The sequence below is a fragment of the Eschscholzia californica genome, unplaced genomic scaffold (genome assembly GCF_041429995.1).
Source record: "Eschscholzia californica isolate CP2 unplaced genomic scaffold, dmEscCali1.0.p SCAF_4, whole genome shotgun sequence".
NCBI classification, from domain to species: Eukaryota; Viridiplantae; Streptophyta; class Magnoliopsida; order Ranunculales; family Papaveraceae; genus Eschscholzia; species Eschscholzia californica.
In genome coordinates this window covers 6,373,853-6,399,908 of record NW_028238461.1, presented here as the reverse complement: position 1 = coordinate 6,399,908, position 26,056 = coordinate 6,373,853, and the positions used below count along the sequence as shown (strand labels likewise).

General features: G+C 36.8%; 2 protein-coding genes across 3 annotated transcripts; both read left to right on the top strand.

Annotated features, from left to right (window-relative positions):
- The first annotated feature begins 11,286 nt into the window (after positions 1-11,286).
- Positions 11,287-15,758, top strand: LOC147542050 (glycolate oxidase 2-like). Of its 2 annotated transcripts, none has more exons than XM_086637697.1 (12): positions 11,287-11,537; positions 12,116-12,284; positions 12,766-12,890; positions 13,140-13,186; positions 13,285-13,362; positions 13,500-13,624; positions 13,758-13,824; positions 13,911-13,973; positions 14,112-14,181; positions 14,280-14,380; positions 15,135-15,239; positions 15,330-15,758. In XM_086637697.1, the coding sequence occupies exons 2-12, from the start codon at positions 12,142-12,144 to the stop codon at positions 15,513-15,515; spliced, it is 1,110 nt and encodes a 369-aa protein (XP_086493823.1). In that variant the 5' UTR covers positions 11,287-11,537; positions 12,116-12,141; the 3' UTR covers positions 15,516-15,758. The 2 variants fall into 2 exon arrangements, with proteins under 2 accessions (XP_086493823.1, XP_086493824.1); XM_086637698.1 differs by having other exon boundaries at positions 11,506-11,617; positions 12,048-12,284.
- Positions 15,759-22,835: 7,077 nt separating this feature from the next.
- Positions 22,836-24,177, top strand: LOC147542049 (glycolate oxidase 2-like). Its single transcript, XM_086632630.1, has 4 exons — positions 22,836-22,875; positions 22,974-23,074; positions 23,800-23,904; positions 23,995-24,177. Exons 1-4 carry the CDS (start codon positions 22,836-22,838, stop codon positions 24,175-24,177), a joined length of 429 nt encoding a protein of 142 aa, XP_086488756.1.
- Positions 24,178-26,056: the final 1,879 nt, after the last annotated feature.

Genomic DNA, 26,056 nt, shown 5'->3' with positions numbered 1-26,056 from the left:
ACCCATCTATTTATAACGTAAATGTGGCAGACTACTACAACCGACTTTTAAACAAATCAATTATGCCACTTTTTTTTTTTGTTGAACTATCAATTATGCCACTTGGTTTGACTAACATATAGTAGTAAAATATCGGAGACGTCATCGAATTTAGTTTCAGAGACAAATTTTCTTTTGGGATCATTTATTGTCGGGTCATTCGACATTTATCAAAAACAAGATAATGTGAGGCTACATGTTAACCAACAAAACTATAAAAGTTCAATTACTTAACAAATTCAACAACATTCTTTGAATTGATTTAATAAGATTTACAACCTGACACAAAAAAAGGAGATATAATCATATAAATGTATGTTCTATGTATATCCCTAGACCAGTTTGGACAGTGTGAAAAGGGTTATAAACTTCAATCCTCAGGCAGTCAGTCAGTCAGTCAGTCTTATATTACCAACATGAACAAGTCTTAGACTTCATGGCCCTCCATATGGCACTTCCCATAGCCTTCCACATCCCTCAAAACAGAAGAAACAATAGAACCCTAATAAAATAGTATTCTGTTTATATGTAATCAAGTTTCTTGGTAGTTTTTTTTGTTGGAATTTTCTTGGTAGTTTCAACACTAAAAACTCTTGTACACATGCTTTTGAATGTATAAAGTGAAACATTTGTTTTGTGTGAACAATATTAGGGTGCTTCTAAAGGCACCGGACCAAAAGGCTGTTAGCATCCGGAAATTTTATTGACTCGGGTCAATGGCCATTGACCCGAGTTCTCTATAAGCACCAGTTTTTAATGTGGGTGACGTTCACCTTTGTTTGCTTCTTCCATCTTCTTTCAAAACTAAAGGAATCTCAATTAATATTTCCGTATTCGAGAGACTAACATAATGCCCATTCTTGTTTCGGGATAAAGGGACCGTAGGGGTGGGAATCTAGCTTGAGAATCCGCTATCTAGCCAGGAATGCCTATGTACTGTGCAACTATTCACCCATCAACAAAGAAAAAATAAAATATTTACAAGCCACATAAAGGAACAGCTTATTCCTCAAAACAATGATCACTAATCACAATAAACACTTAAGATAGATTACAGAATTGATGTACGTGCTTAGACCAAGTCAGTGTCAGACATATTACCAACAACTCCTCAAAGGCTTGAGGTTTACCTACAGACCATTACCAACAACTATTCTACAGACTGCATTTCTTTCACCAAGGGTAGTGTAAATCAAGCAAGAATGATCCCACGTTTTCCCGCGGGTACTTACTTCCATTAACACGCTCAACACAATTGGTCCTTCACACTATTTCGAGAAAGTGATGGTCATTGAGGTCTTTCGAGGTCCGGTCTTTGATCGAGTTCCTTTGTTGTTGAATGATCTGGGAATGCATCCGGATACGTAGCCACAAGCTTCCCTTTCGTGCTTCTGTATTAAACAAACATAATCTTTAGTTCAAGGAAGTGAAAATCTAAAGCAACAATGAACTTTTATAAGGAAATATGACACTAGTAGTTATAAAGATTAATATAAGTCAGATGGCAAAAGGAAAATAGTTGCAGTTGGTATAATTTTAGGGTCTAACAGAGTTAGTGGAAATCTAAATATGAGAACTGTGGTAATGAAAACCATCATGCCTTGAGAAATAGTAGAGCTCTTGGTAGAGGTCAAAGAAAAATTAGAGCTGATGTTATTTATCCACATAGTCGAATATAATGCAGAAGATAGTACATGACAAGATTACACTAGCCATCTGGTCAGAACCAAGTACTCCATCGAAAGTCTTAACTAAGTGCCTCCAGAAAGTACGCCTTCCGCCAGAACTGGAAAGCACAATTATATCTTGAACTTGTCAAAGAAAATAGAGTGAAGTATGGAAGTCGATTTCTCGGCTTATGGAAATGGCTAGACTAGTTACTACAAATGCGGAATTGCCTGTAAATACTTCCTACACTAAATGTAGCTTCTCTGAGTGTATGGTTGAGCATGGATGGACGGAGCACATAAGTTACATAACCTTGCCATCAAAACAGTAGTATTTGCAATTTAAACTCCATGAATCAATAAGAGCAAGGAAATCTAGAGTGGTTTTATGTTGACAATAGGAAGTCCATTTATAGAAGCTGACTAACTGAGCATGAATTAGCTATTACTTTCACTTCTGGTTTTTAATTGCAAAATTGATTAGTGTCTTCATATTATGGCTTGGTTTCATATGCCGTAAAACTTAAGTAATAAAAAGAAACGGTGATTCCTTGTGCATTTTAATTGGTCAACAGGAGTCGTCGACAAAATATCAAATGTTCATTTTCCCTTCTTCTAACTTCTAAGAAGATAACTAACATATGCAAGAAATGGTGAATTTTCAAACTTGCAAATATGTACAGCAGAACGGAACCACATTGCAGTTACCTACGAAAGATGAAAGGAATACCTGATCCGTTTAATTATAGGAGAAGAGAAAATACCACTGGAAGAGAAGTCCGTTTGTGTCTGTTAGGTCACGGATTACCTGATCCGTGACCAGGAAGACTCGGACGGACTGGTCCAGTCCGTCCATGTCTTTCCAGCAGCCATTATGCTAATTTAGGCCAATCTCATAGGGCATCAAACACTCACACAAATGACTCTAAATATGTATATAATACAACATTCTAAACATGTTACAACACACTATTAACATCCCCAATCAATCAAACAACAAATTTATTCAAAAATATCATAAAAGTTAGGGTTTTTGAACCAACCTTGAAGGAGCAATTGTAGCTTGATTTCAACTTCGTCTCCACCAAATGATGTTTGATTCTAACACTTAGAGAGTGAAAAGACTTATTCCCAGCTAAATTTGAGAGAGATTTGTGAGATTAGGAGCGATTTGATGAGTAGACTTCGGTTTGCTTAGAGAGAGAAAATTTGAAATTAGAATTTCTGGTTGTTTTTGTGAGAGATGGATGGAGGGGTTAGGGTTAACTGAGAAGGAACTGGTGCCTACATAGTTGGTTGGTGCTAATAGAGAAATGAGTGGTTGGACCTGGTGCTAACAGAGATGGATGCTAACAGACCTTTGGCCCGGTGCCTTTAGAAGCACCCTTAATATTAATGTCTAAGGTCGGCAATTGGGGGCCACAAGTTGATCATTTATCAATCTTATTTTATCTTTACGTACTTTGCATGGGTACCATGAGATATTTCTTTTTGTTGAAAGTGTACTAAGAAACTAATCGTACACAGTTGGGTGTACCTTGTACCTGAGATTTCACTTCTCAGAAGTGACCGTTTAATTTTATTCGGATATTTAAAATAAATCTCAATGCAAATGTTAAATAGGCGAGGAGGAAAGATAAAACAAGATGTTAACCAACTCAACTCTTTAAATTATTGATTTAAACTACTAAATATTAGTTGTATTTTAACTGTACAAAGTGCTCCTAAACTTTATTCTGGACGACTACCGATATTGTGAAGAGGACACCTAATCTAGAAACACAGACTCCACACTGGCCATTGCTACAGTGACTCGGGCCGTGTCGGCAAGCAGGACACGCCAACATGACCCAAACTTTAGGCAGACCTGAACTACACGAGACGTGTTCGGCGTGTCGGACCACGAGGAAGAATTCTGAAAGTGGTTTTCGATTTTTTTTCACTCTAAATGCTTCCTACAACCTAATTAATGCGTTATGCCTTGGCCATTTTACGACCGCGCAATTCTTAACCATTTTACGATGTAGCTTGGTAACTAAATCTCAGTTGAAGTAGTTTCGGTCTCGTGGACACAAGTTATACATAATGCGTGACGTCTATGTATAAGTAAAATATATTATTCTTTTGGTAGTAAAGGAGAGTGGCTTGTGTATTTTCAACACTTAAAAAAATAGATAAGTGTTGGATCAACGAGTACGTCACTCTATAAGTTTTAGATACGTTTAACGTTAGGGATCACGTGAAGTGGTACTAAAAGAAGACCATCTATTGGTGGAGGATCTTATTGATCTCATGGCACACCTTATGCTATACCAGACATATATATATGCTTCTTATGATTGTTTTCACACTTGGATTATGTTTCATTCGTCAAAGTTTACTCGTACTCCCTGACTGACTAGTACTGTACTTTACCTGTACCTTATCTATCTTTCATCGTTTTTGGATTATGTCACAGTTGTGAAAGTTTACTCGGACTCTCTGATTGACTAGTACTTCGCGCTTATTGTACTTTATCTGCACCTTATCTGTCTTTCATCGTTTTTTTATATTATTATGACTGTCAGTTATATCATTTTCTTTCGTAATATAAATTTTCTGCTATGTCTTTTCAGCGAGTATCTATAGAGTTAAAATAATGTTGCATATTTAGTCATGTATGTATTGTAAAGTACAGGTCGGAATGTTCTCCAAGTCATGACACAGATATTTGACTTATTCTTAAGATATATAATTTATATTTTTCGTTTGTTTTTTTATGAACAATATAGTTTCGTTTGTTAATTATACATATTTATTTTTGTAGCCTGGTGTGAATTTTTACAAGGGATTCTTCGTGTGATAACGTAAGGACTAAAAAAAGTGTTTATATGTGATACAGTAGATAAATATTTAAATAATTTGTGTGAAAAAAATATTTTATAAAATATCATGAAAAATATATATTTATACAAAAAGACAAGGTATTGCTACATGAAATGACTTCATACTAACTTCATTATAAAATTTTAAACTATATTGAGTGTAAGTATATAAGTCTAATAACATCAATTAACTGAATATTTGAGAGAAACAAATTAACCGAAAATCATCATCGCAGTTGAAGTAGTGAAAATAGTTTGGAATAAGTAGAAAACAATATTTTTTGTTGTAAAAGGTTTATTTTTATTTTTTTGAGTAGCATAAAAGGTTATTAGGAAACAAAAAAAATAAGTGTTAAGGCCCTTAAGGGTAGAGAAGACATGAAATTAAACCTGTCACATGATTGGAAGATGTTACTCAAGAGAGATTGAAAGGGCAGAGACAAGAGAGAGAACAAGTATTATTATCCAAACTTGGGAACCTACTTAAATTATTTTTTTTGTTGAAAGGGAAACCTACTTAAAAACCTAGTCATTCTTTTTAACTTTCTTGAGAAATGGTTATTTTTGTTAGCACGTGAATGGGTACTCAAAGAAGGCCACTAATTGGTCCAGGGTCTTATTAGGCTCACCACACACCCTTGACCTTATGCCTTTCTCATATAATTGAAGATCATTTTCACACTTGGAATTTCCTCCTTTCAAGTACAAATTTTTATCTTTCAACAAAAAAAAAAAAAAGTACAAATTTTTACATCATTTTCACACTTGGAATTCACCACAATTAATCTCTAATTCACCACTTTTTTTTTTGAAGCCTCTAATTCACCACTTGGAATTTCCTCAATTCAAGTACAATTTTTTACATCATTTTCACACTTGGAATTCAATATGAGACTACATTTCCAAAAAGAACTACTTAAATCGCTTGGAGTTTTTACTCTCGCATGATGTAACGCCCCAAGCCTTAACAGTCATTGGTACTGTCCCCGCTTTAACCACCTCACACATGTGCGGAGTTTTGTTTTTGACGAAGGCACCACAAGCCTACCCAAAAGGCCTCGGTACTTACTAAGTTTGAGTGTACACCTATAGCCCAGGCTCCGGACACTCTCGTGAGCGATGTGGGACTATCACAATCCCCCCACCTCACGATTCCAAGTGTGTGAGGTGGTTAAAGCGGGGACAATATCGATGACTGCTAAGGCTTGGGGCGTTACACATGACCTCTTTAATTGCACCCAAATGAAGTTGCACAAGCACAAAAACGTGTTGCGTATATAGTTTAATGGCTTAAAAAATTTGCCCGAAACTTGACTTACCTAATATTTTATGGGCTTGGGCTGGCAATGATCTAATAAATCTAAAAATTGCCTGCCCGATAGGCTTGAGTACCCTAATGGCCAATGAGACACGCCCAACCCGCCCGAACTCGATACATCAATATACGTAGGCGCTCATACCTGACCAGATTCCCACCCTAGATCTGAATGAGTATTGTAAGTGTAAGTGGAGTGTTTAAATTGAATAAAGAAGAGAGTGTAAGTGGAGTGTAAGCTTGTTAGTAGAAGGAGAGAATAGATGAGGGTGCCTATATCCGTTTCTTGTTAGGTTGTTATAACTGTCTTCTCTCTCTCTCTCTAGCTTCACTGAATCTGTATATATAGGAGCTACAAGCTCTTGTTATGATCATGAATAACAACTCTCTCATTAATCAATCTCTCTCGTTTTCTCTCTCTAAAGCTTAGTATGAAATCTCACATGGTATCAGAGCGTCTAGGTTAAAGAAAATTTTTCGAAAATTCAAGCTTCATCAATGGAGGCCGAGAGTTCAGATCGATCAAATTCGTCTTCTTCAATCTCTAAATCTCATTCTCCAGCTTTGAATATCACGAATTATATCTCCGATAAACTTGATGAATCGAATTTTCTAGTTTGGAAAGATCAATTTGAAGCAATTCTTATCAGTAATGATCTATATGGATTTGTTGATGGATCTGTTACTAAACCAGAGAGTTCGATCATTGATTCAGAAGGAATTAGTTCACCTAATCCTGATTATATCAATTGGAGGAAACAAGATAACTTCGTCAAATCTTGCTTAAAAGCAACCTTTTCGAAGTCAATTTCAGCTGATGTTCTAGGACTTCAAACCTCTCGAGAGATCTGGAATTACTTAGAAACAGTTTATACAGAGGAATTTGAAGCTAAACAAGATCTTCTTCGTCGACAACTTCAAAACACAAAAAGAGGATCGGCTTCTGTAAGTGAATATCTTCGAACACAAATTCTTATAGATCAAATCAGTCTGGCTCAAAATTCAATCATAATCAGCCTTCAAGACAATATTCTAACACAAATCCTGTGAAATCAAATGATTCTCATATTAGAACACAAAATTCAGCATCTCAGTCGAATTCACATTCAAATATAGCCTCAAATTCGAACACAAACTCATATTCAAACACAAATCGAAATTCCAATACAAATTCAAATTCAAATACAAACACAAGTCAAAATTTACATAATCAAAAGGCAGTTAACTTCGATTTTTCAAGTATTCCTTGTGGAATCTGTCGAAAATGGGGTCATCAAGCTTATAAATGTAGATTTCGATATGAACAAGATAAGTATGCTCATCCTCATGCCTTTGCTGGTTTACACATATCAGAGGATGATAAGCTAGATGAGAATAAACAGGAAGAGTGTAATATTGCTATTGTTGAAGAATGCTTCACTGCTTCTGACAAACCAAGTCATGCTTCAGAGGGTACCTGGTTAGCTGATTCAGGAGCTTCTAGCCATATGACCAATAATCCCAAGGTACTATCTTCATCTCAACCTTATTTAGGTTCTCAATCTGTTCTAGTGGGTAGTGGAAAGTCAATTCCTATTACTAGTTCAGGAGATGTTCAAATACAATCCAATTCTCATGATTTTTGGTTGAATAACACTTTAGTAGTACCTGAATTAAGAAAGAACCTATTATCTGTCTCCAAATTCACTAGAGATAATCACTGTTCAGTGGAGTTCTTTCCATGGGGTTATGATATTAAAGACTTAGCAACTCAGACAATCTTAACAGCTGGTCCTATGCTTAATGATTTGTATCCTATTGAATTCGACACTATTATCTCTCATGAAGAAGCATATGTGTCAAGTGTTAAGGGTTCCTTAGTCTTGTGGCATAAAAGGCTTGGTCATACATCTAAAGGTGTTCTTGAAGCTCTTCATAAGTCTTCACAGATTACTCTTGATTCTTCTGAATCTCTAGGGGTATGTGAACCATGTCAATTAGGTAAGAGCAAGGCTCAACCTTTTGAACTTTCATCTAGTATTACTCCTACTCCTCTTCATATGATTCACTGTGATATTTGGGGACCTTCTCCTATAACATCTATCTCAGGAGCAAGGTACTATATTCTATTTGTTGATGATTATAGTAGGTATTTTTGGATTTATCCTATGAAGCTTAGGTCTGATAGCCTCAACTGTTTCAAGCAATTCAAGTTGACATTTGAAAAGCTTCTCTCAGCTTCTATTAAGGTTTTCCAAACAGATGGAGCTCCAGAACTCTCTAAAGGAGACTTTAAGAAATTTTTGGATGCAAATGGAATTTCTTTGAGGTGCTCCTGTCCCTATACTCCTCAGCAAAATGGTAGAGCTGAGAGAAAGAACAGGCAAATTACTGAGATGGGGAACACTCTAGCATTTCAAGCTTCTGTACCAAAAGAATATTGGTTTGAATCATTTGATACAGCCTCATATATTATAAATAGATTACCATCAAAGGTTCTAGATGGAAAATCTCCTTATGAGGTGTTATTTGGGCATTTGTCTGATTTCTCAATGCTCAAAGTGTTTGGATGTGCTTGCTATCCACACTTAGGAGCTATTAGAGAAGACAAATTGAGTCCTAAGTCTGTGAGATGTGTCTTCTTGGGGTATAGCTCGATTTATAAAGGATATAAGTGTCTTGATATGTGTACTGGGAGGATATATTTTTCAAGACATGTGGTCTTTGATGAAAATCTATTTCCATTTGCTAGTGATAAGGATTCTCTAACTTGTCCTAGTTCTCCTTCTCATGTGGTACTTCCCATCATCACTACAAATGATTCTTCAAGTGGTTCAGGTGTGTCTTCTGCTTCTTCTATTCCTCAACCTACTGTGTCTGCACAAATTCAAGAAGATTCTAATTCTTCATCTCATATTGCTCCTATCATAGACAACAGTGATACTTCTTCTTCCTCTTTACCTATTCAACCAACTCATCCTACTCATACTATGACCACAAGATCGAAAATGGGTATTCATAGACCAAAATATTTGCCAGATTTTGTTTCACACTTCTCTGTGTGTCATCCATTACCTCAGGCTTTTGTTAGTCTCTTGGACATTCCTCCTGATCCCACTACATATAAGGAAGCTTCTAAAAGCCCTGCCTGGTGCCAAGCTATGCAAGAGGAATATGATGCTTTACAGAAGAATGGTACTTGGAGCTTGGTTCAATCTACTCCATCAATGAACATTTTGGGTTGTAAGTGGGTTTATAAAACCAAGTTGAAGTCAGATGGGACTATAGATAGGTACAAAGCCAGGTTAGTGGCAAAAGGATTTCATCAATTAGATGGCTTAGACTACTCTGAGACTTTTAGTCCAGTAGTGAAGTCTTCTACTATAAGAGTGGTGTTAACAATGGCTGTTACAAACAAATGGTTGATTAAGCAGTTGGATGTATCCAATGCTTTTCTTCATGGAGTACTTGAGGAAGATGTGTTCATGATGCAGCCACCTGGTTTCATAGATTCAGAGAATTCTTCTATGGTTTGTCACCTTCACAAGTCACTTTATGGTTTAAAACAAGCTCCTCGAGCTTGGTATACAAGGTTCTCTGATTTTCTTCAAGAATATGGATTTCTCAGGAGTTCTACAGACCATTCCATGTTTGTTTACACATTGGGTGTGGATACTCTTGTGCTTCTGCTCTATGTTGATGACATAATCTTGACAGGTTCTTCATCATCTGCTATTCAAGCTCTCATTGACACTTTGGGGCTTGAGTTTGCCATGAAAGATTTGGGATTACTCCATTATTTCTTAGGAATTGAGGTTAATACTCTTCCTAACTCTGATCTCTTATTAACACAACAGAAGTATACTTTGGAACTTCTTCAAAAGGCTGATCTCTTGGATTCAAAGCCAATAGCAACTCCTATACCATTTGGAAAACGATTGTCTGTTAATGATGGTATACCACTTACTGATCCAACTCTATACAGAAGTCTTGTGGGTGGATTACAGTACTTGACAATGACCAGACCTGATATCTCTTTTGGTGTCAATTATGTGGCTCAATTTATGCATTCTCCTACTGATATTCACTTGCAATTGGTTAAGAGGATTTTAAGGTACCTTAAAGGCTCTTTGGGATCAGGTGTACCTATTTGTGCAGGAGATACAACCTCTCTCAAGGCCTATAGTGATTCTGATTGGGCTGGGTGTGTTGATACTAGAAGGTCTACTTCAGGATATTGTGTGTTTCTTGGTTCAACACCCATTGCTTGGTCTTCTAAGAAGCAACCAACAGTGGCTCGATCAAGCACAGAGGCAGAATATAAAGCTATGGCCTTTGCTTCTTCTGAACTCCTCTGGATTTCTTATGTTCTTAATGAATTGGGAATTCATCACTCTGGCACATTTGAGCTTTTCTGTGATAACATGGGTGCTAAACATCTTGCTATGAATCCTGTGTTTCATGCTCGAACAAAACATGTGGAGATAGATTATCATTTTGTTCGAGAGTTGGTGGCTTCTGGTGTTCTGAAATTGGAGTTTGTTTCCTCCTCTATGCAACTTGCTGATGTCTTCACCAAGGGGCTTTCGAATCCTTTGTTTCGATCACTTCTCAGCTCCTTAATGGTGTTTCACTCTACTCCAATCTGATTTCTCTCTGCTCATCAGCTTGAGGGGGAGTGTAAGTGTAAGTGGAGTGTTTAAATTGAATAAAGAAGAGAGTGTAAGTGGAGTGTAAGCTTGTTAGTAGAAGGAGAGAATAGATGAGGGTGCCTATATCCGTTTCTTGTTAGGTTGTTATAACTGTCTTCTCTCTCTCTCTCTAGCTTCACTGAATCTGTATATATAGGAGCTACAAGCTCTTGTTATGATCATGAATAACAACTCTCTCATTAATCAATCTCTCTCGTTTTCTCTCTCTAAAGCTTAGTATGAAATCTCACAAGTATACCCAGTCAAGAGGGGTAGGACCTTCGAATTTGTACAAGGGAGTAGCTGCAGATATTAATTTTATCATTTGCACAGGAAAAAACCCTAGTTATGTGTTAACAAAAATGGTGTGTGCATATATAAAAGTTTCCTTCTGAAAATGAAGATAACAAATGTCACTTGGTCTAAGGCCTCTACCATGATCCGGGGAAACATTTGGAAGTGAAGTGTTTCTAACGGGAATCGTCTAAAGGCACCCCAAAGTTATGGTTTTCTCTTCGCGATCCCCACAGACAAGGGCAGTCCGAGGACACTCAGACTAGGCCTGTGTTGTGCTGGGGTTGAACAACACAGACTCAGATCAGTCCGAGACCCACCAAGATATGCCAAGAGAGGAATGGGCTAAGAGACGGGACGCCTTTAGAGGCACCCCTTGTAATGTTTCTCTTTCTAGAAGTAAGTATATTTTCTTCTTCTTGTTCTTCTCTTTTATTGAGGTGTTCAATTTTCTTGAATAGTTTCAATTGAAGAATGAAATTGACATTCATATTATACATGACGTATGTGGATAACAATTTCAATGATCAGTTTTTGATTTCAAATCCCAACCTCGAAAAACTAATCCAAAAATTTTCCTACCCATTTGTCTTCTTTCTATCATTTCTTATCTCACCTATTATTATATTATCTCATTACACTTCTCTTCTCTTTCCACTCCCTTTTCCCCAAGGAAGTAACCCACAAGGTCTCTCTCTCTCTCTCTTCTTTCTCTCTCTATCTATCTATCTTTGCATAAGTTTCTACTCCCAATTTGTATAATTGAATGTGGGTTTTACTTCAAATCTAATCTCTGTTTGTGTTTATCTATTGTTCTATCAGACCCATGTTTAGTTTTTTGAAACTTGGTTTTTTTTTTAATTCAATCCCAATTTACCTAATCCATCTTTGAATTTGATGTCAAACTATGCACCTTAGTAGTTTGTTATTGGATTTTCTTGGAATCCATTGTTCTTGACAAGACACTGTTAAGAGAAACTTAATTAAATTTCGACCGAAATATTTTGAAATTGAATTCGAACCTCTAGCTTCTATAACATATTTTGTCATATGAGTGTTTTTTTCTTTATTCTAAGCTTGATTTGTAAAAAACTAATATGATTAACTTTTGAGCTCTAGATTAACATGATTGAAATACATGATTATTTATAGTTATGAGTAATTTTTTTTCTTCTTCTATTTTACTTAAGGTCCTTAGATTATTCATGATTGAAATACAAGATTTCAATTTCAATTTGGCAATGACTATTCTCTTTATCATTCTAGATTGAACAAGTAGTGGATAAATAGTAATGAAGATGGAGATAACCAATGTTTCCGAGTATGAAGCCATTGCAAAGGAGAAGCTCCCTAAGATGGCTTACGACTACTATGCGTCGGGTGCTGAGGATCAATGGACTCTTAAGGAGAACAGAAATGCATTTTCTCGAATCCTGTAAGTTCTTTTGGTTTTCGGTCTTTTTGTTCAATGTTTTCACTAGTTTTGAAATTGGGTCATTCTTGTGGTACTTGATAAGCCATCATGTTCATTATCCAGTACGCTAAGGGTATACCTCTTTCCAGTCTACTATTTCATGTCACTTTTCATTTTGAACTCGGTTTATACAGACCATACACATTCGCTGACATGTATTTATAAACGTAAGCCCGAACATACCCATGAGTATATTAACTAGAAAATCTTGTAGAATGGTTAGTTATTAAGTTAGTCCCTTGAGAAAAATTCTCCAAAAATTCAAGAGGGGAGTTAGTAGTTAGATTCGGTTTAAATAAATGGAAGTTATGCATTTGAGTATTCGGTTTTAATATTGGGATAGGCATGACTCATTTGAGGTTCTTGTGTTCAATTATCTGTCATGAATTAAGTTGTCCTTTATCTCTAAGTTTAACATTGATTTTGTATGATTGAAAATTAGGTTCCGACCTCGTATTCTGATTGATGTGAGCAAGATAGACATGACCACTACTATCTTGGGCTTCAAGATATCGATGCCCATCATGATCGCTCCAACTGCCTTTCAAAAAATGGCTCACCCTGAAGGTACGACCCTATTTGGTTGATCTTATTCAGAAACATGAAAGTGGTGATCAAATCTCGATCCGCATTTAGAATTTTGAAGATTTGGTTAAGTGTGTGTAATGAAGTGTTTGGATGCGTACTGAAAATATTTATATTTAGGATTATTTTTCTCTTTTAGTCCAACTTTGTGTAAATTAAGAAGTTCATATAGTAACGGATATATGAGAAGAGCATGACATTCATATCTAACCGAAACTTAATCTCGTGCAGGAGAATATGCAACGGCAAGAGCTGCATCTGCTGCTGACACAATTATGGTTTAACCCCTTTCTACGATTTCATTATTTTAGTGATTTTTAGTTGCTAACTTGCTTGTTGCTCTCCCTTGACTAAATGTTTGCGATTGCTTATGCAGACACTATCGTCCTGGGCTACTTCCAGCGTCGAAGAAGTTGCTTCAACTGGACCAGGGATTCGGTTTTTCCAACTCTATGTAGGATTTAAAACTACCAATTTTATTTTCTCTTTCCATGTTCATTATTGACTAGAATAGTCTTCTGTTTCCTTTTTGTCATTTGGGGTATATTTCATGATTTTATCTGATCGTCTATCGATTTTCTTTTTGTTCAGGTATACAAGGACAGAAGAGTAGTTGAACAGCTGGTTAGGAGAGCCGAAAGAGCTGGTTTCAAGGCAATCGCTCTCACTGTTGATACTCCAATACTCGGCCGGAGGGAAGCTGACATCAAGAACAGGTTCACATTGGAAATTACTTCGATAACCACTATATTTGAATAATTTGATTGAACCTTCTTGAAGTACGATTGACTCCTTGACAAAATCAATCTGCGGGTCATTATAATCTACTAAAATTTTAAAGTTCTACAGATTTACTCTGCCACCAAACTTGACATTGAAGAACTTTGAAGGGTTAAATCTCGGGACAATGGACAAAGTAAGAAGAAAGCAAACTATGATTATTTTATCCATTCGATGAGTTTAGTCATTGTTTCATCGTCAACTCTCTGTGGGTTTATTCAGGCGAATGACTCTGGACTTGCATCATATGTCTCTGGTCAAATAGATCGAACTCTGAGCTGGAAGGTATATTTTACCTTCATGGATAAATGATACCGTACTTGATATCGAACGTGTACAGTTTTAACTTACTGTACGACTCTCTCTTCATCTTAATATTGCTCAAAAATTATTTTTCTAAAAGAATCGTCCTGATTTGAACAGGATGTGCAGTGGCTTCAAACAATTACAAAAATGCCAATTCTAGTGAAGGGTGTTGTTACCGCCGAGGATAGTAAGCATTTTAGAGATCAACACATTCGAGTCTTATAATCTTGATTATAGACCTCTTGGTAATCGTTTTCGGTGTAACTCTCATCTTCTCTTATGCAGCTAGATTAGCTATACAAGCTGGCGCAGCAGGGATAATTGTCTCCAACCATGGAGCTCGACAACTCGATTATGTACCTGCCACTATCAGTTGCCTTGAAGAGGTATATCGGCATTTTACTATTTTCCTGTCTCTAAAATCAAGTATGTGAGCATGGACAAAGGGTACTCCGATAACCAAAATATAAAATCTAGGTCATATCCACTCATTGCCAACTTGTTTTAAGTTGGACGTCTACAATTCTACAAATAACAAGGTACTAGAGCTAGGTCAACTTGTGATACACCCTGCTTACACGGACTCCATGTCACCGAACAGAGGGCACGAGTAAGGCTCAAAGCACACCAAATGTTAGGGGGTGCGTGAGAGTAGTCTCTTGGACAAAGGGTACTCCCATAACAGAAAATATTATATTTGTTTCGTCTCCACTTCTTGCCAGTTGCTTTTGAGTTGGATGTGTACACTTAACATGGTATCAGTGCTAGTCCCACACGTGAGAAACCCAACAACCACACATTCTCCACATGACTCAATAAAAGACTTATTATAGGCTCAAAGAACACCAAACGTGAGAAACGGGTGAAAATAGTCCTACATGGGGAAAAGCTACTTCAGTAGCAAAGAATATAAGATGCAAGTCCTCTTCGCTAATCGCAAATTGATATTGAGTTTGATGTTTACCAATTTAACATGGTACTAAAGCTCGGCTCACACACGGACAAATCTGAACTAGAAATTCAACTGAACCAGAGTGTTCACGCATACAATGTTTACACATAATCATTTCAACTTGCAAAAAGTGAAATTGTATCATGTGGTGTTCTAATGCGATGCCTTCTATTTGAGCAAAATTTTAGGTAGTCAAAGCTGCACAAAGCCGAGTTCCCGTTTTCCTTGATGGTGGAGTTCGTCGTGGAACCGATGTCTTCAAAGCATTAGCACTGGGAGCCTCTGGCATATTTGTAAGTACAGAATTAATCATTTTAGCAATAAGGACCCGAAAATTCTCAATTAGGGCATGTTAACTCATCTAATTCCTTTCTTCATCTTAGATCGGAAGACCTGTCGTCTTCTCTTTAGCTGCCGAAGGGGAGGCAGGAGTAAGAAAGGTACTCCAAATGCTTCGTGATGAATTCGAATTAACTATGGCTTTAAGTGGATGCCGCTCACTCAACGAGATAACTCGTAACCACATAGTCACCGAGTGGGATCAACCACGCATCTTACCCAGGTTGTAGAGTACATAATTTCGACATCATTGGCTTGCCAACTTGATCATTTCAATACTGGTATTGGCATCAGTTCACTGATTCATAATTGTATCTCTTATTCTTGGAACTCATTTAATGAGTGAAGAGTTACTTATAATTGCATTTAAGTTTTCGAAATGAAGGATACTATTTTTCATCAATTTTACGAAGAATAATGATAAGAAAGTTAATCATGTACAATCTATTTTGAAAATTAAAAAGATTGATATATGGGAGAACTAGCTCACAAGGTTGCATTTGGGCATGCCTACTGCTTTATTAATAGTGGTTCGATTGAAATTTCAATGAATAAAGCAACTACGTTTAGAAAAGCTGGGGAATGGTCAAGTGAAAATTTCTATAAACCCATTTCTAAAACTTCTAGAGTTGGGCTAGCTTTTACCTACTGTATTTTAACTACCAAACTGGGGGATGTGGGGTTGATTTTCTCTAGTCCTTTTCATTACCCTAATTCAACCTGGAAGCCCAATTAGCCTAACTGAGGCGCCCACCGGAAGCCCTTCACCTAGCAAGTCCACGAAGTTTGGGATGTTTGCTCAAGCTCGCGCTTCTATAATGCTAACTCTAGTCTGCCATGTCAACCCACTCGCAGTCCAGATCAGGGTCGTGGCTGAGAATTGTGGAGCCCTGATCGAAATATTTTTGTAGACCTGTCGTACAATAAAAAGTTACAAATGAAAATTGAACAAAGTGCAAGACAATCTGTTAGTACATAGTGAATCCAAATGTATTTTGACAAAAAAACAGTCGTAGGAAAATTTTACCATTATAAAATTTCATTTTATAGAAAAATCTTGTCTAAAAGTCCACAATCACTTAAACAAAACTTTTTGTTTATTCTAATGAAATATTAAAATCTCATGGAATGTTTGGATTTTAATATGAAACTATATAGATTGTTCAGTTTGCTACTTATCAAACATGACCAGAGGCAGAACAAAAACTTTTAGTGAGCGTGACTAGCATAAAATAATTGAAAACAATAATTTATCTTTACAACAAGTTAGAATCGAAGTAATTTTTTGAATATAATGTCTTTTGTATCATGATTTTCGCATATATATATATATATATATATATATATATATATATATATATATTTACATATTGATATAATTTTCTTAAATTTTTATTTTTAAAAACACTTCAAAAGTTGAAAACTAATCCAGAATAAAAAAATAATTAGGAAAAAGTGTAATTGAGCAGAAACAAAAGTTTATTTAACAACTGCTCTCAATTGACAAAAGGAGAAAAAAAAAACCTAAAAATTTGAAGGTAATGTTGCTCGAACCTGGGTTTCTCAGGTGCAAGTTCGACAAGTTTACCAGCCTGGCGGTTAAACATCTCACACTTTCCATCCCATCATAAACTATATATGCTAAATTATAGTTTATTTTAGCAAGTGGGCCCTTGTGGTGGTCCCCCAGTGCGAGTCATGGTAGAAGACTGAGTCTCGCGCTACTTTTAAAGAGAGTAGATCGTTTCTACCAGAAACAAGATAACTGGGGATGGCGTAAATCGTAGGGTCAAGTTGCTCTCTCTGAGAGATCAACGAACTAAAGATCCTAGCGAGATCCTATTATTTCTTATCTGATCAGCTCCACGCTTCAAAGGCGTCGACGCTCGTCTAACCCTATAAATAAATGGAGCCCCACTCATAGAAGGGGTTCACAAACTCTCGCTCGGAAATCACTTACTCTCTGATCAACATACCAGAAGTCTCCTACTCCGATCACCTCTTATCTAGCTACCCTTACTAGAAGGTTCCGGCTAGAAGTGTCCTACTGCGCTCATCTTTCATCAAGCTAGTCAAGGAAGGAGGTTCCAGCAAGAATTCTTCTACTCCGCCTCATCGGATGTCGCTAGAAGCTCTTTGTTCCTCTTACCCCTTGCTAGTATACTCTTCAACAACCCAAAGTCTACTACAGTGATCTGCTTCGCCGACAACGTAAGCCATAATCTACCCAGACTCATTACTCCATAGAACCGAGCCTTGACTACTCTACGAGTCGCGTCACACTCCGACGTTACAACCATGTTGATATCATTCGTAACCTTACCCTCGCTCTTTTTATCTATCTTTGTTGAATTTGGGTACTGACTTGACCGTCGGAGGGTCCTTAGAAGACACCATTCCGGTATCTTTGGTCTTCATGATTCTATTTCTCATGTGTAGGTCTACCAGTACTCGTTTCTTACAAGGACGTTCGTTTACCAGTACCATTTTTCTACCCGGATTTTCGCCTTCCAAATTATCCAGCTTCCAGGATCGACCTCATGTTCGTCTACCCGCTTACTTGAAGGCCCGAAGCCTAGTTGTTGGCGACCCACCTAACGATCTTTCTAACCGTGTGACTTTCTAACCGTCCACAAATTGTTTCATCAATAGGAAATTAAGGCATCAAGGGTTGGGAGAAGGGGGTGTCCCATACAACCAAGTCAGACATCATGAGCCAGAACAAATTAAAGTTTCTAGATCAATTCCAAATAACACTAGAATCTTTCAGACGAGCTGAATCTAAATTCCATGGGTTTGGGGCATGCACTTTTGACCTTAAACTCATTGTCTTGCCAAGCATTTTCCGAACCCACACATTTATCCCTTAGTTTTTGTCTTTTTCTATGCTTGCCTTTAGTTTGGTCGCGACTTTGATGAATAAAAAAAATTCTCGGGGGAATAAAATTTGCAATGAATATGGACTCGTGGGCTTTTTTTAGTCAAAAAATTGACTTGATCAAACATTGACCCTTAATCTTCATATTTTCTCTCCTTATCTCTCTATCTCTGTCTCTATCTATCTATCTATCTATCTCTCTCTCTCTCTCTCTCCCACCCCATCTCTATCTTATTCTCTTATTCTTTCCCTCTTCTTCTCTTAGTCACTATCTTAATTCCTAATTGTCTAATTCTTACTATCTCTCTTTATTACTCTCACTATCTATGTCTCTCGATATCTCCCAGTTTCTCTCTCAATCTCTCACTGTTTCTCAGTCGATCTCTTATTGTTTCTCTCCCTCTCACACAGACACCGTTCTGACAACAGAATACGTCCTCTTCGCCAGAATCTAACATCAAGGAGGGTTTCTGGTGGTCCCTCCTCGAGGATTTTGTGGTCACAAAACGTTTTGTGCCCATGACCATTTCATGGCTACAAAACGTTTCATGGCCATAAAATGTTTCGTGACCACGGACTCTATGATTTTCACAGAGAAATATTCTATACAGACCGAGAGAGAGGGGGAGAGAGAGATTGCGAGAAAGAGAAAGAAATGTATAGAACGAGAGAAATAATGAGAGTGATTTACAATAATAGAGAGAGCCAGAGTGAGAACGACAGAGAGATAATCACTGAAAGGGAGAGAGAGATAAAGAGAGAAAACAAAAGCAACAAGAGAGAAAGAGTGGGTAACAGTGAGTTACAGAGGAAAGAGAAGAGGTGACAATGGTGGCCGAAATGGTGGTGGTGTGAAGTTTTGGTGGTGAAGGTGCTAAAGAAGATGAAGATTAGGGGGAATGTTTAATCAAGTGAATTTTTGGACTAAAATAAAGTACGCCTCCGAGAATGTACGAAAAGACGTGGATTTCCTAAAGAATCATCTCCCGAGAGATGATTCTTTATTCCCCAAAGCCGCCTTTAGTTTTCTATATAAAAAAAAGGGGCGATTGGATGAGCTCGAGTCATTGACGGTCAGATTTTTAAGAAATACCAGTGAGATCATTCGGTTAGGCTAAGATGACAGCTCACATCCCTAAGATTTATCTCAATTTTATGCCCACTAAATATAACCCATTAGAACTGATTTATTCACAGAATTGCCACCAAAACCAATAACACGTCTCCTTCCCTTCACAACTCAATTTCTTACTTATTTCTAAGGGTTATTTCTTTAATGGCTCCTTCTCTCTGACCAACTTCCTGCATGGCCCAATAGTTTATCAAAACTATCGAAATGGCTTTTGTTTCCTGTTACCGTTAAATGTACGTTAACTCTCTCTTCTCTATCTCATCACCTCTCTCTGTCACGTCATCCCTCTCGCTACTTCATCACCTTCTCTGATAAGGTCGTCGGTCGATCAAATTTTTGGCGATTGACCGACGACCTTCATATTTAAAAAAAAAAACATTTTTTTGGTTCCTTTTTTTTTTCTCTCTCTCTCACTAGGGTTGAGGTGGGGGTGTTGGTGATTTCTTTTTAATTTCTCAACAAATGGGTCTCTCAGAAATTGAATTTCAGATACTTCATCAAATTTGCATAACTATCAAACTCCAGGTAAAGTTGCATGGCTAGTTGTTTATTGTGTTCTTATCTTCATGCAAAAAAAGTATCTTCTTTGTTGTACTATTAGGTTTAAACCTTATAATTTTTTTTTTAATCTTCTCTATATTTTTGGAACCGCTTTTTCATTTTAATTTCTTTTTTTTATTAGTACTATGTTAAATTATGAATTCAATTTTTAACTAATTTTAATTTATGAATTATATGATAATGGTCCAACATTATTACATCTTTTTAATTGAAATTCTATGTTCCTTTTTTTCTAAGTTTTTCATATTCAAGAGTTGACGGGGTAGAGAAGAGAAGTTAAAATTGTACATGTATTATGATTTTTCGATTAAATAAACTCTCTAAAATAATAAAAAAAGAAAAAGAAAAAGCTAAATAATGAAATAGAAAATAAAATTCCAAAGTTCTATATAACACTATACTCATTATTTTGCAGAATATAATCCTTGGGTGAAAATTATGTAAATAATATGATTTTAGTATGTTATTTTAATTGCAATAAAATTATTAGAAATAAGTAATAAACTGTGTTTTTAGGTTTTCAACAAAAAAAAAACTGTGTTTTTAGGAACAAAGTAATAAACTGAGTTGTCAAGGGAAGGGACGTGTCATTGGTATTGGTGGCAATTTTGTGAATATCTCAGTTTTATTGGGTTATATTTAACGAGCATAAAATTGGGAGAAGTTTAGGGATTCCAGCGGTCATCTTAGCCTTTTCGAATGATCTCATGGGGATTTCCTACAAATCTGACCGTTGATGACTCGAGAGCTCAACCTCCTCCAATCGCCCCTCTATAAAAAAAAAAAATTCCTATTATGTGGCATCTTTCTACAAACAGAAATAAATTAATAACCATTAATGATACATTGGTGAATTGCTGAGATTAGTAATTTTTGCCTTTCACGTCCAATCCTAATTAAGAACATATCTTCAAAATGGAGAGAGAATTTTAAGAATAATCTTAAAGAGAGTAAGCACATCTAAATTGTCTATTTTCAAATTTTACTTACTCAATAATGAAATCTCCCACCTTCTTAAGTACCCTCATATTACCTCTTTAATTTCTAAACTACTCTCGAAGTCAATTAATAAAATTATTCAACTAGAAAATGGTGAGTTTAATTTAATTATCGATTTTTTTTATTGAGATACTACTAGCTAGGGTTTTAACTTACGATGTATTTGATATTGTAGGAGGCAAGGTTGGGTACAAATTGTTGGTTGGATAAGCTATTGTCAAGTAGTTTCTTTGAGTCATGCACTTGTCATAAAGAATCAAAGAAGAATGAAACAAATTTGTTTTGTTTAGATTGTAAAATTGCAATTTGCCAACATTGTCTTACTTCTTCTTCACATGCCTCTCATAGATATCTTCAGATTCGTCGTTACGTTTATCATAACGTTGTTCGTGTTGTTGATATGCAAAACTATATTGATTGTTCCAGAATTCAGGTCTTTATCTATCTCTACATGTTACCACACAACCGAAGTGAATTTCACAGTTGTTGAAGAATTGATTTTCAACTTAAAATGAAATCTTACTTTTTATTACGTTCTTCTTATGTTTTCCATGTAAAATAAGAAAAAAAAAATTATTTGTTAAAAAAAATACTAATTAAAAAATATTGTTTCTCATTTTGTCTTGGATGCCTCTAAAGAATCTCTGTCTTTTTGCTCTTAGCCTGTCCCGTGGTACTCCTTGTGGGATTCGGTTTGAGGACTTAGAGACTCAGACTGGCCTCAGTCTGTGGGCTTTGAGCCAACACGAATCAGGGGCGCGAGAATAAGAGAGGCGCAAGTAAAAAAGAGGAGCGCCAAGAGACACACCCTTTATGTTTGCTATGGTTTTGTTATGATCTAATACTGAACTTGAAGTTTTGTTTGACCTCATTATTAGCCATATACACTCAATAGCGCCAAGGTTATATTTTTGAATACTCGGGCAGAGTCCAAGGTACCGAAATCTAGTAAGTGCGTATATTGTGAAGTTTGCGAGAGGATTATATCAGACCAAAATCAATATTGTTCCATCGCGTGCAAGGTATAATGACTAATTAACTCTTCTATAGCTCAGTTATTTAATTTCGAATATAACTCAAATATGTTTTTTTTGAAATAAATTTAGGTATCTGTGAGTTTGAAGCCGGAGAAGAAATTGCATAGGAGAAAAGGAATTCCTCACAGATCTCCAATGAAATGAAGACTCTGCACATTCTCTTATCTTCTACAATAGTTCCTATTTATTTATAAACCGTATCACTCATATTTATTAATCGATATATTACTCGTATTTGATAACTAAAGAGTATTATTTTTATAGAGATTAGAGATAACTATAAAATCTTTGATGAATATATTATTCAGATTTTTTTTTTTTGTTGAAAGGATATTACTCATATTTATTAATAAATTGAATTTTCAACGTTAGGTCGTACGCCATTGTACTTTTTAAAATAGAATAGGGTAAAAAATCTAAAAAAAACGTCCTGAATCGGACATAACACGGCTTCAAATTGAGGCTCGACAAATATTTTAAAATGTATTGCGTCTCCAAAAGTCAGGTTTGGACTAAAAATGGTCGGTATACTTTTGTGGTTCACTTTATGTAGTCCTAATTTATGTGGAAGTTATCGTTCACACTGTAAATTGTTCAAGGGAAATTCTCAAAAGCCAAACACAGTTTTTATTGATGAAAACGAATTTATAACACATAATTCATGTGAGTATTTCTTTTGAGTAGAGTGAAAATAAGGGTAGGTTTGTCCCTTCGGTTTCTCTTTAACTACACATCGCCACGATTTCACTTGCTTTCCTACGTCTTTCCAAGAAAAAAAAATCGTGACTACCAGGCCGTTGAGGTGAGCACTGTGAGTCGTGCACTTGCACTTTTTTTTTTGGTATCAACGCCGATTATTTTTGGCACTGTTCCAAAATTTCTAGTTGACATCGAACGTGTATAGTTTGAATAGGATGTGCAGTGGCTTCAAACAATTACAAAAATGCCAATTCTAGTGAAGGGTGTTGTTACTGCCGAGGATAGTAAGCATTTTAGAGATCAACGCGTTCGAGTCTTATAATCTTGATTATATATGTCTTGGTAATCGTTTTCGGTGTAACTCTCATCTTCTCTTATGCAGCTAGATTAGCTATACAAGCTTGCGCAGCAGGGATAATTGTCTCCAACCATGGAGCTCGACAACTCGATTATGTACCTGCCACTATCAGTTGCCTTGAAGAGGTATATCGACATTTTACTATTTTCCTGTCTCTAAAATCAAGTATGTGAGCATGGACAAAGGGTACTCCGATAACCAAAATATAAAATTTAGGTCATATCCACTCATTGCCAACTGGTTTTAAGTTGGGCGTCTACAATTCCACAAATAACAAGGTACTAGAGCTAGGTCAACTTGTGATACACCCTCCTGTACTCCATGTCACCGAACAGAGGGCACAAGTAAGGCTCAAAGCATACCAAATGTTAGGGGGTGCGTGAGAGTAGTCTCTTAGACAAAGGGTACTCCCATAACAGAAAATATTATATTTGTTTCGTCTCCCCTTCTTGCCAGTTGCGTTTGAGTTGGATGTGTACACTTAACATGGTATCAGTGCTAGTCCCACACGTGAGAAACCCAACAACCAACACATTCTCCACATGACTCAACAAAAGACTTATTATAGGCTCAAAGAACACCGAACGTGAGAAACAGGTGAAAATAGTCTGTTGCAAAGAATATAAGATGCAAGTCCTCTTCGCTAATCGCAAATTGATATTGAGTTGGATGTATACCAATTAACATGGTACTAAAGCTCACTCACGCACGAACAAATCTGAACTAGAAATTCAACTGAACCAGATAGTTAACGCATACAATGTTCTCACATAATCATTTCAACTTGCAAAAAGTGAAATTGTATAATGTGGTGTTCTAATGCGATGCCTTCTATTTGAGCAAAATTTAGGTAGTCAAAGCTGCACAAGGCCGAGTTCCCGTTTTCCTTGATGGTGGAGTTCGTCGTGGAACCGATGTCTTCAATGCATTAGCACTGGGAGCCTCTAGCATATTTGTAAGTACAGAATTAATCATTTTAGCAATAAGGATCCGAAAATTCTCAATTAGGGCATGTTAACTCATCTAATTCTTTTTTTCATCTTAGATCGGAGGACCTGTCGTCTCGGCCGAAGGGGAGGCAGGAGTAAGAAAGGTACTCCAAATGTTTCGTGATGAATTCGAATTAACTATGGCTTTAAGTGGATGCCGCTCACTCAACGAGATAACTCGTAACCACATAGTCACCGAGTGGGATCAACGAAGCATCTTACCCAGGTTGCCAACTTGATCATTTTAGACATCATTGGCTTGCCAACTTGATCATTTCAATACTGGTATTGGCATCAGTTCACTGATTCATAATTGTATCTCTTATTCTTGGAACTCATTTAATGAGTGAAGAGTTACTTATAATTTCATTTAAGTTTTCGAAATGAAGGATACTATTTTTCATAAATTTTATGAAGAATAATGATGGCCAGCGCTTTGGGGAAAGCTAAATAGTTTCCGGGGTGTAAAATTTTAAAGGGAATATGTAGAATTTTAGAAATTTTCCGGGGAAATAAATTTTAAGGGGAAATAAAAAAAAAACACTCCACCTCACCTCTCTCTCTCTCCACCTCACCTCTCTCTCTCTTCTCCGACAAGGTCGCCGGCCGGAAAATTTTCCGGCCGGCGACCATTAAAAAAAAAAAAATCACTCACTCTCCCTCTCTCTCTCTAAATTTTTTTTTTTCTTCTTCTTCTCTCTCTCTCTAGACCAAATCCAGAGAGAGAGGATCTGTGAAGGTCCTGTTGGGGACCTTCAACAGATCCGTTGAAGATCCTGTTCGGACCTTCATCAGATCTGATGAAGGTCCCGAACAGGACCTTCAACGGATCTGTTGAAGGTCCGTTCGGGACCTTCATCAGATCTGATGAAGGTTCCGAACGGACCTTCAACAGATCTGTTGAAGGTCCTGTTCGGGACCTTCAACAGGTCCTCTCTCTCTCTCTAGAAACTAGAGAGAGAGAAGAAGCAAAAAAAAAAAAAAAAAAAAGTTTTTTTGAGAGAGAGAGAGGAGGGAGAGAGAGTGAATTTTTTTTTTTGATGGTCGCCGGCCGGAAAATTTTCCGGCCGGCGACCTGTCGGAGAAGAGATAGTGGTGGGGAGAGAGAAGATGAGGTGGGGAGAGAGAGAAGATGAGGTGGAGAGAGAGAGAGCTGAGGTGGAGAAGCTATTTTGCTTTCCCCCAAATAAAATTGTCAAACAAAATTGACCAATTTTTGACCAAGTCTTCACACCCCGGAAACTATTTTGCTTTCCCCAAAGCGCTGGCCATAATGATAAGAAAGTCAATCATTTACAATCTATTTTTAAAATTGAAGATTCAAAAGATTGATATATGGGAGAACTAGCCCAGAAGGTTGCATTTGGGCATGCCTACTGCTTTATTTATTAGGGTTCGATTGAAATTTCGGTGAATAAAGCAACTACGTTTAGAAAGCGTCCTCTTGGCCGGAACCTAACATCAAGGAGGGTTTCTGGTGAGACCCTCCTCGAGGATTTTGTGGGCACAAAACGTTTTGTGCCCATGACCATTTCATGGATACAAAACATTTCATGGCCACAAAATGTTTCGTGACCACGAACTCTGTGATTTTCACAGAGAAATATTCTATACAAACCGAGAGAGAGGGGGAGAGAGAGAGATTGCGAGAAAGAGAGAAATGTCTAGAACAAGAGAAATAATGAGATTGATCTACAATAATAGAGAGAGCTAGAGTGAGAACGACAAAGAGATAATCAGTAAAAGGGAGAGAGAGATAAAGAGAGAAAACAAAAGCAACAAGAGAGAAAGAGTGGGTAACAGTGAGTTACAGAGGAAAGAAAAGAGGTGGCAAGGGTGGCCGAAATGGTGGTGGTGTGAAGTTTTGGTGGTGAAGGTGCTAAAGAAGATGAAGATTAGGGGGGGCAATGTTCAATCAAGTGATCAGTTTTTGACTAAAATAAAATATCCTCCGAGAATGTACAAAAAGACGTTGATTCCCTAAAGAATCATCTCTCGGGAGAGGATTCTTTATTCCCCAAAGCCGCCTTTAGTTTTCCGTATAAAAATGCCGCGGCTTTGGGGAATAAATTCTCGAGGGAATCCAAATTTTTTTGAAAATTCTCCGGGGAATAAATT

Bases quoted from the DNA above. Each gene is read 5' to 3' on its own strand.
- LOC147542049 (XM_086632630.1), top strand. From the start codon at position 22,836: ATGCCAATTCTAGTGAAGGGTGTTGTTACTGCCGAGGATA. The intron at 23,075-23,799 runs GTATATCGACAT...AGCAAAATTTAG, and splicing joins CTATCAGTTGCCTTGAAGAG to GTAGTCAAAGCTGCACAAGG. The intron at 23,905-23,994 runs GTAAGTACAGAA...TTTTCATCTTAG, and splicing joins TGGGAGCCTCTAGCATATTT to ATCGGAGGACCTGTCGTCTC.
- LOC147542050 (XM_086637697.1), top strand. From the start codon at position 12,142: ATGAAGATGGAGATAACCAATGTTTCCGAGTATGAAGCCATTGCAAAG. The intron at 13,363-13,499 runs GTAGGATTTAAA...CTTTTTGTTCAG, and splicing joins TTCGGTTTTTCCAACTCTAT to GTATACAAGGACAGAAGAGT. The intron at 13,625-13,757 runs GTTCACATTGGA...AAAGTTCTACAG, and splicing joins GAAGCTGACATCAAGAACAG to ATTTACTCTGCCACCAAACT.